This window comes from Oryctolagus cuniculus, chromosome 5 (assembly GCF_964237555.1).
Source record: "Oryctolagus cuniculus chromosome 5, mOryCun1.1, whole genome shotgun sequence".
Classification (NCBI taxonomy): domain Eukaryota; kingdom Metazoa; phylum Chordata; class Mammalia; order Lagomorpha; family Leporidae; genus Oryctolagus; species Oryctolagus cuniculus.
The window spans coordinates 84,956,738-84,971,073 of NC_091436.1; the positions used below are offsets into that span (position 1 = coordinate 84,956,738).

General features: G+C 40.6%; 1 protein-coding gene across 3 annotated transcripts in view; it reads left to right on the forward strand.

The window, feature by feature from the left end:
- Positions 1-14,336, forward strand: part of RARS2 (arginyl-tRNA synthetase 2, mitochondrial) — an 88,985-nt gene that overhangs the window by 1,909 nt on the left and 72,740 nt on the right. For all 3 annotated transcript variants that reach the window (XM_070073798.1, XM_070073799.1, XM_070073801.1), the window contains exon 2: positions 8,600-8,673. In XM_070073798.1, the coding sequence (XP_069929899.1) occupies positions 8,600-8,673 (74 nt within the window). The remainder of the gene's footprint in view (positions 1-8,599; positions 8,674-14,336) is intronic.

Genomic DNA, 14,336 nt, shown 5'->3' on the forward strand with positions numbered 1-14,336 from the left:
CATTTGAAAGTACCTAAACCCGGGTCCATTGGCCTGGGGTCAGGTGAGAGCTTTGAAGAAAAAAAATCATCAGATGATTCTGATGTTCATCCAGGCTTGATAACCCCTGCCTCTGAAGACCCAGAGATAGAAGAGTGTGGTGCAGTGGTCTCCACACTTCACTTCACATTAGAATCATCTAGGAAAGCTTTTAATGGCCTGCTACCCAGGGCACACTAATTAAACACCAAAGCAAAGCATCAGTGTTTTCTAAAGATACCCAAGTCATTCCAAAATGCAGCAGAGAGAGAGAACTGCTGATGCAGTAATTAAGAATATTGATCATGGAAGACTTGAGTTTAAAACCAGCTTCCCCTCTGATAAATTTCTAAGTTCTCTGTACCTCACCTAGAAAATTAGGTACCTTATGAGGTTATTATCAGGATGCAGTGAATTGATATATATATATAGTGTGCTTAGAATTATGTTTGGTATGTTGTGTGCATTCCATAAAAGCCGATATTAGAATATCTGAGGGTGGGATATTTGTAATCTCCCTTCCCTACCACCTCCACTTTATGGTGTGGAGGACTTACCTGTCATCCATTACCTTTGGTGAATGTTTAGTCCTACACGGAGTTGATAAACAGAGAGCTACATATCTGAGGCATACTGTTTAATTTCCAACAGGAATTTCTTAAAAGTTGTGGTTTGATAAAGAAACCGCCCACTCTCTCCACTTTTTTTTTTTTAAAATAAGTCCTACTCATTGTAAAAATCAAACAACACCAATAGATGCAAAGAATTTTAATAAACTCCTCTGTAAATAATCATCAGTAATGTTGATTTTATATATTTCTGTGAGAGATGCAGGCAAAATGAAAGAAAATGAGAATAAAGACTGGATAGATATACTTTTTTATAAAAACTGAATTGTGTTGCATATTTTTAAAGTTTTACAGTTCATAATGTCCAGCATACTAAACCTAACTGGTAGTATGATTCCTCATGTACCAAAATTACTGCTTTAAGTAAAGTATTACATATAGTTTTGTTTGAATTCAACAAAAAAATCCCAAAGGTGCTATTCAAAGAATTATTGATATATTTCCTGAGTGAGAGTTCTACAAATAAGAAAAGGATTGTAAAAAGAAAAAATTAAAATTTAGGGTGTTTTTAAAAACATCTTGATATTTTAAGTTTAGATAGTATCAACCCCTCATGAGAGATGAAGACATTCTCTCTTTTCTCTACCTTTACTAATTTGGGTTGGTCAACTAAAGTTTATGAAATGTATGTGTTTATTAACCATACCTACACAACTTGTCTCCTGTTCATTTTATGTTGAATTTTTTCCTGATACATGGCTTACTTGGCTGGCTTTTTTTATAAGTAAGCTTTTCAAGAAGGGTTTTTAGTGCTTTTTTTTTTCTTTTAACCTTTTTTTTTTTTTTCATAAAATTGTTGCATCTCAAATACACAAATCCTAAAAAGTGTGAAAAGGAGGCTTAATCATTGGAAAATTAGCATGCTTAGAAATAATGTAAAAATAGACTAAGAAATAGTGTAAAAATCTTCCTTTAGAAATAAAGAAATAACAACAGCTTTTTTTTTTTAATTAATTTATTTATTTTGAAGGCCAGAGTTACAGAGAGAAGGAGAAAGGGAAAGATCAAAAGAGATTTGCTCGTTCACTCTTCAGATGACCACAATGGCCAGCGCTAGGTCAGGCTGGAGACCAGAAACCAGGAGCTTCATCCAGGTCTCCTACATGGGTGGCAGAGGCCCAAACACTGGGACCATCTTTTGCCGCTTATCCCAGGCCATTCGCTGGGAGCTGGATTGGAAGTGGAGCAGTCAGGACACGAACCAGTGCCCATAAGGGATGCTGGTGTTACAGCAGTGGCTTTACCTGCTACACCACAACGCTGGCCCCAGATTGTTTGGTTTTGAATTGGAATGTTCTCTCTCTATGTCATTGATGCAAAGGCACACAATGATCCCAATTTGTTGTGAAAGTTTTCCATTTTCGTATGTTGGCACATAATTCAAATAAAACAAAGCTGAGCTGGAGAAACATGCATACCAGTTTGCAACTTCTCCATTGCATAAATCTAGTTCTATATAATACCATTACTAAATTATTTGCTGTACTCAGATCATGTTATTTTGATTATGTAACATGGCTGATTACAAAGCAAAGTACAATTGTTTTGTTTCCCATGGAGTTTTCTTGATTGGTGCTTTATTTTTTGAAATGTAACTTAACCAGGATGTATTTCAGTGTTGAATTTTTTGTGTTATATATTTTCCTGACTTGACAATTTATTTTGATTGATACATTGCATTTGTTTTTAATGAAATAATCATAGAGAAGAATGTAGTTAGTAGCTACATACCTGTTACCCAGATTGAAATATAACATATTACAAACACTGTTACATTCCCCTGAGTTCTCATCCCTAGTTGCAAACTGTTTCCTCACATAACAGGTAATGTATCTAAAATCTGGGTTCATTATATCTGTGCGTGTCATTCATTACCTATAAATAGATCCCTAATTAGTATTACTTTCCAAATTGTTAAATTTTTTATCTCAGTGGTATCAAACTATATCTTTCTGCAACTTAGGCTTTTTGCCTTGTTTTACACAGTTTAAAAAAAAAAAAAAACTCCATAATGATGCATGGAGGTCTGATTTTTACCTCTGAGCGGTGTGATATTGCACTAAAAAGTACCGCAATTTAGATTTGGTTTTTTATTTCTGTGATGTTTTCCCATTTTTTGAGCTTTCTGTCACTTCTACCTTGGGGAATCATTTCCCAAATAAACCACCTCCATGCCAGTCCTTTTCTTAGACCCTGCTTTTGGGGAAGCCAAAATAAGTCTATGAATACATTTTATTTTTTCTTGAGTGCTATTGATTCATCTCTAGGGCTTCTGATAAGTGAGACCAAGTTAAGGCCCCTGCCAAGTCAGCCTATTCCATTCTGCTTTGGAATCTTTTTTGCTGCTTTTCTTGGCTTTCAAATTTAAAGTTTGTAGCTTTGGGCTTTGTGTCTCTATCCTTATGTATTTGCTGCTGAAAAATCAATCCACCTACCATCTTTTTGTCTGCTTGCTTATTTGCCATTTTTCCTTCTTTTGTATTTTAGGGAACACCAACTTTCCTAACACAATTTTTTGTCCCCAGCTTTAGTTGTTTTTCTCTGGATGCTTTAATCTCTGTCCTTTAATATCTTTGTTCTGAGATGATTTTAGCCCATCTATGTCATCATTTTAAAAATCGTTCATGGAGCCAGAGTTGTGATACAGAAAGTTAAACCACTGCCTATGACACCTACATCCGACATGAGCACCAATTCAAGTCCCCGGCAGCTCCACTTCTGATCCTAGTCCCTGCTGATGTGCCTGGGAAAGCAGCAGAAGATGGCCCACCCCGCCACCTATGTGAGAGACCCAGAGAGAATTCCAGGCTCCTGGCTTCAACCCAAACCAGCCCTGGCCATTGTGGCCATCTTTGTGGTGAACTAGTGAATGGACAATCTCCCTCTCTCTCTGTTAAACTTTCAAATAAATAAATAAATCTTTTTTCTTTGAAGATTTATTTATTTTGAAAGAGTTTCCATCATCTGGTTCACTCTACCAGATGGCTGCAATGGCGGCCATTTTTGTTCATTTAAAAGATACACAGACGGTGTTGGCAGGAGGGTGCCTATCTCCTGTTCCCTGGTTCATTCCCCAAATGCCTTCCACAAGTGGGGGTGGGCTGCGCCAGGCCAAGTCAAGAGCTGGAAACAACCCAGGACACCCTCGTGGGTGGGAGGTACCCGACTACTTGAGCCATCGTAGCTGCCCAGGGTACATGTTAGTGGGAAGCTGGAATCTAGAGCAGGGTCCAGACTTGAACCCAAGCATTCCAGTATGGGATGTTTGCATCCTTAGGGCATCTTAATGACTGCGAGATGCCTGCCACCCCCATACTTTTGTTTTCAGTTATGACTGCTTTTGAACTCTTGTATGCCACATCCTTTCCCTTCTTTCAGTCTGTTGCTTCCCTCCCTTCTCTGTCTCTTATTTTCTTTGCCGGTTTGTGATGCTGCTGCTTTTCCCTCTTTTTTATGCTTGGCAGCTCTGCCCAGGCTTTCTGTGTGTTGTTGTGTAGATTTTACTTCTTCACTCCCTGTCACATTTGTTCTCGGTTCACCTCACTTTTGTGGTTGCAAGGATAACTGCAGCTTTCCACTCCTCTTTTATCTCTGTCCATTTGGTGGTTGTGACATGTATACCTTATTCCTGAACTCTAATGTAACATACTGAGATTTTGTTTAACCATGGAATTTTTCCATTTTGCTATAAAATTCTCACTGCTTACAGAACACCAATCATGGTTTGCTCCCTGTGATTGAGGAATGCATTGCATTTCCATTGGGAAAGTGCTCAGCATGCCACCCTCCAATCTTTCAAAAGTACTGGAATTTACTTCTCTGTTTGACTCATTCTCTCCCACAGTTCTGTACCACCTCCCAGTCACAGAGGAAAAGCAAATTCTCTTAATTCATTTCTGTTAAGATTTGGGAATTAATGAAAATCAACTCATTTCTATGAGGATTGTGAGGATTGAGCTGGGAGCCTTGACAAACAGAGCTTTTCTGTTCTGCCTTAGAATCTTCTGTGTCTTTCCTTGACTATCAGCTTTCAAAGTTCATGATTTTGGGCTGTGCCTACCTTATGTTATCTGCTGCTGGAAAAACAACCCACTTTCCTATTTACTTTGCTTCCTGCCTTTTTTCTTGATATTGAGTGAAAACCAAAAGGAAGATTATTTGAAGAAGTCATTCCATCTCTTTATCACAGACATCTTTCTCTAAGTCTTTCTCTTTAGGTTTTTGTTTGTTTTTAAATTGTGGGTAGATATGCATAAAATTTACCATCATAACCATTTGTGCAATTCAGTGACACTAAGTACATTATATTGTTGTGCAACCATCACCACCATCTGTCTGCAGAATTCTTGTCATGTTGCAGGATTGAACTCTATCCCTAAAACTGTAACTCCCCTTCCACACCAACCCTAGTGCCTTTTGTAAAACTATTGAAACTGTTCTTTTGGTATTTATTTTCTTGTGAATAAGAAACTTTAGTCTTAGAGTCGATTTAGGAAAAGTTTGGTCCTGTTGACTTGCTGGACCTGTTACTGGGTACAACGTGCTGTATAGATTCCCTTTGTACTATATGTTTGCCAGAAGCACAGTAACTATCTTTTTCTAAAAATTCAGCAGGTTAAAACCCTGGCCTACAGTGCCAGCATTCCATGGGGGCGCCAGTTCAAGTCCTAGCTGCTCCACTTCCGATCCAGCTCCTTGCTAATGCACCTCGGAATGCAGCAGAGGATGGCCCAAGCCCTTGGGCCCCTGTAACCCTGTGGGAGTCTGGGAGAAGCTCCTGGCTCCTGGATTTGGATTGGCTCAGCTCTGGCTGTTGTGGCCATTTGGGGAATGAACCAGTGGATGGAAGACCTCTCTCTGTCTCTACCTCTCTCTGTACCTCTTCCAAATAAATGAAATAAATCTTAAAAAAAAATTTAACAGCAGCAGAGACAGAGATCTAGCCACTGGTTCACTCCCCCAGATGCCTATAACAGCCAAGAGTCATAACTCCATATAGGTCTCCCATAAGGGTGGCAAGGATCCAAACACTTGAGCCATTACCTGCTGCTTCCCAGAGGGCACATTAGCAGGAAGATGGGTCAAAAGTGGAGCAGGGACTTAAACCCAGGCACTCCTATGGGAGATACAAGTGTTCCAGGAAGCATACTAATCCTTGCAATGAATACTCTCCAAACAGTAACAATTTTGATCTTAGATTATCTGGTATGTTTTGTATTTCCAGTTTATTTTTATGTGCTTAAACCCCTCAGAGCTTAACCCCTGTGCTGGATGTGTGGAGCTAGGCCACAAATTGAGGTACTCCGATATGAGGTATCTTAACTGCCAGGCCAAGCACCTGCCCCTAATGTATGCATTTTATTGCTACCTAAGCACACAATTTATATGGCAGCTGAAATGCTTTGAAATTCATCTACATCACTAAGGTTTTTTAGTAGAGTTAAATTATAGTTAAGATAGACAGAAAATTTTAACTGATTATAAATTTGAAAGATGTTATGTTCAAAAATACGCTGATAACATTTTAAAGGGAGAAGGAAATCTTGGGACTTTTTTTTTTTTTTTTTTTTTTGACAGGCAGAGTGGACAGTGAGAGAGAGAGACAGAGAGAAAGGTCTTTCTTTGCAGTTGGTTCACCCTCCAATGGCCGGCGCACTGCGCTGATCCAATGGCAGGAGCCAGGTACTTATCCTGGTCTCCCATGGGGTGCAGGGCCCAAGCACTTGGGCCATTCTCCACTGCACTCCCTGGCTGCAGCAGAGAGCTGGCCTGGAAGAGGGGCAACTGGGACAGAATCCGGCGCCCCGACCGGGCCTAGAACCCGATGTGCCGGCGCCGCAAGGCGGAGGATTAGCCTAGTGAGCCGCGGCACCGGCTGGGACTTTTTTTTAACCCTTGCAAGAGTCCTAGTTTATTACTTGGTAGTTTTATTATCTCCATTTCATCTGAAAACTGAAACTGGAGCTTATTCATGCAAAATGACTTTCCCAAGGTCTCACAGCTAATAAAAATAGAAGTGGGATTTGAATCTTTTTTTTGTAAAAGAGATTAAAGTAGAACCTTTATAAATTATGTATGTTTACTGGCTAGAACATTTCATAGTATAAGCATGAACTGTTTGTTATGTCTTTATTGTATAAATACTTCAGAAATATTTATACATTCCTGGGACTATATCCTAAGGAAATAACCTTTGGTAGAGGATGAAGTGAATCACTTTCCAAAGTTCAGAAATTTAAAAACATAGACTACACCCTGAGATTTACACTTACATATACTAGGCCAAACTAGAAATGTACAAAATATCATAAAGGTAAATGATAGCTCTAAGTCTGCAAATATTTTAATGTGTTTGTGAAATTTAGAAATTACTTCCATTGACAATAGAAGAGTAAATAGTATTACTCATCAGGAGACAGTGGCTTTGATTCTAAGTTTTTTCCTTCCAAACAGTGAAAGAGACTTCTTATGCTCTTTAATTCTTTAATTTTCCTGTTTTCCCGAACATTCCCTGTCCTCTCTCCTAATTCCACAACCATGGCTGATACAATGTTGAGCATACATCAAGACTGAGGAGGTGGGAAAGAAAGATCAAGCCAGTTTTAAGATTTTTAAGAATTTATTTGAAAGGCAGAGTGACACAGGGAGAGGGAGAGATCTTTTATGTAAATCTTATTGCTTCATAGTTCAGGAAATGAGAACCTGGAAGGAAATACAAAGGTATGTAAGACATGCATATCACTTACGAATCATTCAATACATGGAAATATCTCCTCCAGTGAACTGAGAGTCTGATTAGGGCAGGAGTCCATGACTTTGGCTCTGCGTGACAAGCACAGAAGGAGCTTTTCTTTTCTTTTCTTTCCTTTTCTTTCCTTTCCTTTTCTTTTCTTTTTTTTAAAGACTTATTTATTTGAAAGAGTTATACAGAGGAGAGGAAGAGAGAGCGAGAGATAGAGAGGTCTTCCATTTGATGGTTCACTCTCCAATTGGCTGCAATGGCCAGAGCTGTGCCGATCTGAAGCCAAGAGTCAGGAGCTTCTCCTGGGTCTCCCACATGGGTGCAGGGACCCAAGGACTTGGGCCATCCTCTACTGCCCTCCCAGGCCATAGCAGAGAGCTGGATAGGAAGTAGAGCGGCCGGGCCTCAAACCGGCGCCATATGGGGTGCCAATGCTTCAGGCCATGGCGTTAACCCACTGCGCCATAGCACTGGCCCCCACCAAAGGAGCTTTTAAGAAATACAAATGTATCCATCCTGGCTATTGTGATAAATGAACCTTTGATAGGCTCTGGGAATCAGATAATCCCTATTTGTTTACTTGATTATTTTTAAATGCCATGAGATTTTTTTCCTGTTTTGTTCACCACTATCTCCCCCACACCTAGAACAATGCCTAGCACACAGTAGCCCCCCAATAAAGACTTCTTAATGGGAAAAAGAATTATCTTTGGGTCTTTGGTGACTCTCTTTGTTTCTATATAGGAAAAATTTTAAAATTTAGAAGTTACTTCTAAAATTACAAATTAATCCTTTTTAAGTTACTTATCTGCATCAGTATACAATTAAATATACACATTAAAATATATTTTTAGTTTTGTGTATATCCAATCATGTACTCTAAATTAGTATGATAATACATTATTCATGGAAAACACAGCTTCTAAGTGAGAGTTTTCAGAGAGATAAAATTAATCTTAATGGTGATCGATTCTCTTTGCTGCATTCTGGTCATTATCGTCATCCTCTGGCAACCACAAATCTGTTCTTCATCCTTACAATTTTGGATTTTCTGAACCCTTTTGAATCTGACATCTTTCACTTAGCATACTGCATTTAAAGTTCATTCATGTTTGATGTATCAATAGTTTATTTTTATTGCTAAATGAAATTTCATTGAATCTGGAACAGATATGTCAACATCTTGCTCTGTTTTATTCTTTTTGTTTAGCTTTCCAGAGTGTTGGATCTTCCACCAGAAAACTTGATCAAGTCAATATCTGCAGTTCCAGTTTCCAGAAAAGAGTTAAGTATAACATATTTGTAGCAATCGAAAATGTTGCTAACTTTGTTGATTTTAAAAAAAAATTATTGTTCTTTGATTTACAGAGTAGTCCTTGAAATTAATCATAACATATTTTTCATATGACTTAAATAATGAAATGAGAATCTGTATTTTAGATGTTTTCATTTGGCAGATTATATTTTTGTTAATTACTAGCATAAAGAAACATGAAATTATAATTATTGCCAAGTCTTTGGGAATGAGATTCAACTTTAATTCTGTTAATAAGTAAAAGAACTATAGTAGTTAGGATCATAAGGTTTTGAAGGGACCATGAAGACTATAACCATCTGATACTTGGACACTGTTATGCCATGTTTATCTCAAATTTTGTGTATTGATTTGTTTGTTGAGTTTACGCTTGAGGACTTCCAGTGATAGAAAACTATTGGTTAGGACCACATACAACTGCCGTTGCCTTCTTGGATGCAGGGTGGTATCGATCTTATTTGGTCACCCTTGTCGAAACTTATTGACCATTTGGTTAGAAAACGTCAGTACTTGAATAAAACACTCTAATTCAGTTAATAATAAAAAAAAAAAACTACTATGTGGCCTTATCTTGGAAGAGATGTAAAAATAAAATTACCATTATATTATGTCGTTGTATTTCATTTCCTTGATGTTGTCAGGACTTTCAGAGTGGTATGAATATTCTTGTTCCTAGAATAGGACAAAGAAATAAATGGTAAAGGAAGAGAAAGGCTACATTTGACCTTATAAGAAAAGAGAGTATTTATAAAATGGCCCATTACAACTTCCTTTATATTGAGTTCCAAGAACAGAGGCACCCACTAACCAGAGATCCCATTATTATTGTAACCTTTCAAACTGGGTTACCTATTTTAAAAAATCTGTAAGTTACATTCTACATAATAAGGGAAATGTCTCAGTTTTATGTTTCAAGGGCTTTTAATAAGCTGAACTATGTTGGCCCATATTTTGAAGACAATTTGCTCTACTTACCTCTGCTTGAAGGACTAAGACTTTGATTTATAGAAAAATATTTTAAAAAATAAAACAAATATTGCTGAGGACTTACCAATTTTTCTGTACTATCAGTCTAAAATTCTGTATATTTTAATTTTTCTTGCAGAGAACCTCTACCACTTTTCAGTAATAAACTCAGATATTCCTTGTAGGTCTAAAATCAAACCTAATTGTTTTATATTTCTAAGTTTATTCTAGAATATTATTAAATACAAGGACAATTAAGAAATATTTTTCCTCCTTTTTTTAAAGATTGATTTATTTATTTAAATGCAGAATTACACAGAGGCAGTGGGAGAGGGAGGAAGAGAGGTCTTCTATCTGCTGGTTCACTCCCCAAATGGCTGCGACTGGGGCAGATCTCATCCGGAGCCAGGAACTTCTTCCAGGTCTCCCACACAGGTGCAGGGGCCTAAGGATTTGGGCCATCTTCTACTGCCTTCCCAGGCCATAGCAGAGAGCTGGATAAGAAGTGGAGCAGCTGGCCGGCGCTGCAGCTCACCAGGCTAATCCTCCACCTTGTGGCGCCGGCACACCAGGTTCTAGTCCCGGTCAGGGCACCGGATTCTGTCCCGGTTGCCCCTCTTCCTGGCCAGCTCTCTGCTGTGGCCCAAGTGCTTGGGCCCTGCACCCCATGGGAGACCAGGATAAGTACCTGGCTCCTGCCATTGGATCAGCGCAGTGCGCCGGCCGCAGCGCGCCGGCCGCGGCGGCCATTGGAGGGTGAACCAATGGCAAAGGAAGACCTTTCTCTCTCTCTCTCTCACTGTCCACTCTGCCTGTCAAAAAAAAAAAAAAAAAAGAAGAAGTGGAGCAGCTGGACTCAAACCAGTGCCCATATGGGATGCTGGCACTGAAGGCAGCTGCTTTACCTACTGTGCCACAGTGCCAGCCCCAAAATATTTTTCTTGATTTTTTTTTTTTTTTTTTTTGACAGGCAGAGTGGACAATGAGAGAGAGAGACAGAGAGAAAGGTCTTCCTTTGCCGTTGGTTCACCCTCCAATGGCCGCCGCGGCCGGCGCGCAGCGGCTGGCGCACCGCGCTGATCCGATGGCAGGAGCCAGGTACTTATCCTGGTCTCCCATGGGGTGCAGGGCCCAAGCACTTGGGCCATCCTCCACTGCACTCCCTGGCCACAGCAGAGAGCTGGCCTGGAAGAGGGGCAACCGGGACAGAATCCGGTGCCCCGACCGGGACTAGAACCTGGTGTGCCGGCGCCGCAAGGCGGAGGATTAGTCTAGTGAGCCGCGGCGCTGGCTGATTTTTTTTTTTTTTTTTTAATACAGTATGGATCAGTGTCCTCAGATCTATTCTCTCACTTGTATTTTCTTTTTTTTTTTCTTTTTTTAAAGATTTACTTATTTGAGAGGGAGAGTTACAGACAGGGAGAGACAAAGAAAGGTCTTCCATCTGCTACTTCACTCCCCATCTGGAGCTGGGCCAATTCAAAGCCAGGACCCTGGGGCTTCTTCTTGATTTCCCACATGGGTGCACAGGCCTAAGCACTTTCACTGCTTTCCCAGGCCATTAGCAGAGAGCCGATTGAAAGTGGAGCATCCAGGCCATGAACTGGTGCCTGTATGGGTTGCTAGTGCCACAGGCAGAGGCTTAACCTACCACACCACAGAGCTAACTCCACTCTAAACTGTTTTTCAGCTATAGTGGAACTCTTATATAATCCTATATAATACTTCCAATAGTGGACAGAATCAGTAACTTGAGAAGCATTGAAGTATAAGGATTTCATACTAACCAACACACCCACAACTCCTCAAAATTACTGAGAAAATAGCTGTTGAATTTTAAACTTATTATTTTCTTAATTATAAGAAATATGAAAGTAGAAGACTAATTTGTACAAACTACTTTTGTCCATTACCCATCATCATCTAAACAGGACAGGTTTTGTTTCATCTAATGCCATTACTCACTGTCATCCTTCACATTGGATTATTTTGTTTGCCTGGATGTTATGTCTCTTTTTTTAAAGGTTTTTTTTTTTTTTTTTAAAGATTTATTTATTTATTTGAAGGATGAGTTACAGAGAGGCAGAGGCAGAGAGAGAGAGAGAGGTCTTCCATCCACTAGTTCACTCCCCAGATGGCTGCAGCAATCGGAGCTGTGCTGATCCAGAGCCAAGAGCTTCCTCCAGGTCTCCCATGTGGGTGCAGGTGTCCAAGGACTTGGGCCATCTTCCACTGCTTTCACAGGCCATTACATTATTAAATTACCCACTACAGCACTGGCCCCAAAACAAATTAATTTTTAAAAAACTTTAAAGGGGCCAGCGCTGTGGTGTTGTGGGTAAAGCTGCCATCTGCAGTGCCGGCATCCCAAGTGGGCGCCAGCTCAAGTCCGGTTGCTCCACTTCTGATCCAGCTCTCTGCTATGGCCTGGGAAGGCAGTAGAAAATGGCCCAAGTCCTCTGGCCCTTGCACCGGCGTGGGAGACTTGGAAGAAGCTCCTGGCTTTAGACCGCCGCAGCTCTGGCTGTTGTAGCCACGTGGGGAGTGAACCAGCAGATGGAAGACCTCTCTGTCTCTGCCTCTGCCTCTGCCTCTCTCTAACTCTGCCTTTCAAAGAAATAACTAAATGTTTAAAAAATATTAATTTGTTTTTGTATCACAAAAGCAAAATATAATGTACTTAAAGAAATTGAGGGAAATACAGAAGAATGAGGAAAAAAGTGTTCCCAGGTTACTTTGGGAAGAAAACTGACTTTCAGCAAGTTAGTGTATTTTTCATTTTTTTCTCTTTAAACATGTTTTTCAACCCTTAACAAAAATGTAGCTGTAAAACTGCAGCCAGGGTCCAGTGTCATGGTACAGCAGGTTAAGCTGCCACCTATAAAGCTGCATTCCATATGTGTGCTGGTTTGAGTGCTGGCTATTACTTCCAGTCGTGCTAATGTGCCTGGGAAAGCAGCTGAACATGACCCAAGTGCTTGAACCCGTACCCCTTCCACCCATATGTGGGAAACCTTGATGGAGTTTCAGGCTCCTGGCTTTGACCTGACCCAGCTCCAACCACTGAGGTCATTTGGGGAGTGAACCAGCAGATGGAAGGTGTGTGTCTGTCTGTCTCTCTCTCTCTCAGCTTTGGTTCTCCTCCCTTTCCCTCCCTCTCTAACTCTACCTTTCAGATAAGTAAATACTTTAAAAAAAAATGTGCAAGGATATAATTTGAATTTTTTTGTAAATGCCATTTTTAATAATGTAATATTCCTTTTTTTAAGATTTATTTATTTTAAAAGAGTTATAGAGAGACAGAGACAGAGATCTTCCATCTGCTGGTTCACTCCCCAGATAACCACAACTGCCAGCACTGGGCCAGGTCAAAAGCCAGGAGCTTCATTTGGGTCTCCCACGTGAGTGGCAGGGGACTAAGCACTGGAGCCATCTTTCACTGCTTTTCCCAGACTATTAGCAAGGGATCTGGATCAGAAGTAGAGCAGCCAGGGCATAAACCAGTGCCCATGTCAGATGCTAGTGTCACATGGAATAGTTTTGCCCACTGCTACACAACACCAGCCCCAATGTTGTAATATAGCATTCCCCTGTTGATGGACATTTAGATTGTTCTTGGTTCTGACTTTATATGATTATATAATTCATATCAAGAAACTCTTTGGGTTTTTTTGGTTTGTTTGTTTTAAGATTTATTAATTTGAAAGACAGTGACGGAGGGAAAGAAAATAAGATCTTCCATCATTTTTTCATGCTACAAATGGCTTGGTCTTTCACATTGGTGACAATACTTGGGCAATCATCTGGTGCTTTAGCAGGGAGCTGGATCTCAAGAAGAGTAGTAGAACTTAAACTGATGGCTGGATATGGTATGCTGCTGTAGCAAGTGGCTTAATCAGCTGAGCCACAATACTGGCCCCAAGAAACTCCTCTTTAAATGGAAAAAGCAAGAATTTATTTTAGATGTGTAATTAACTCCCAAAAGAGAAAATTGGGATGCTGATTGTTACAGTTGATTTCTCAACAATGTTGCAGTGGATTCGTTTCTGAGAGGTGGAGCGTGGTGGGGGCAAGAGGCGCAGAGTCACCACACAGAGCCCAGGAGTTGGGTGAAAGCGAGCTTGAGGCAAGCAGCCCACAGACTCATTTATTTCAGTTAGTACAACAGCTTATGTAGTCAAGACCAGCCAATCCGGTCAAGGGGCGGTCTGTGCCCCAACCAATCACGGCCTGTTGCCAGGCAGTTTCCAAAGCCATCCAATCACAGCCTGTTGCCAGTCAGGCTCTTGTTGCCAGGCAGTTTCTGAAACCATCCAATCATGGCCTGCCATCAGTCAGGCTCTGTTGTCATGCGGTTTCCGTAGCCATCCAATCACGGCCTGTTGCCAGGCAGTTTCTGTTGTCAGTGGCCATCTTGGCATGACCTTTTCACCTCAGTGGCCATCCTGATATGACCTTTTCACCTCATTCCACCACAGCTGATAAGAGTAGTTGAGGGGCCAGTACTGTGGCACAGCAGGTTAAAGCCCCAGCCTGCAGTGCTGCATCCCATATGGACGCTGATTTGAGTCCTGGCTGCTCCACTTCTGATCCAGCTCACTGCTATGGCCTGGGAAAGCAGTGGAAGATGGCCCAAGTCTTTGGGCCCCTGCACCTGCATGGGAGA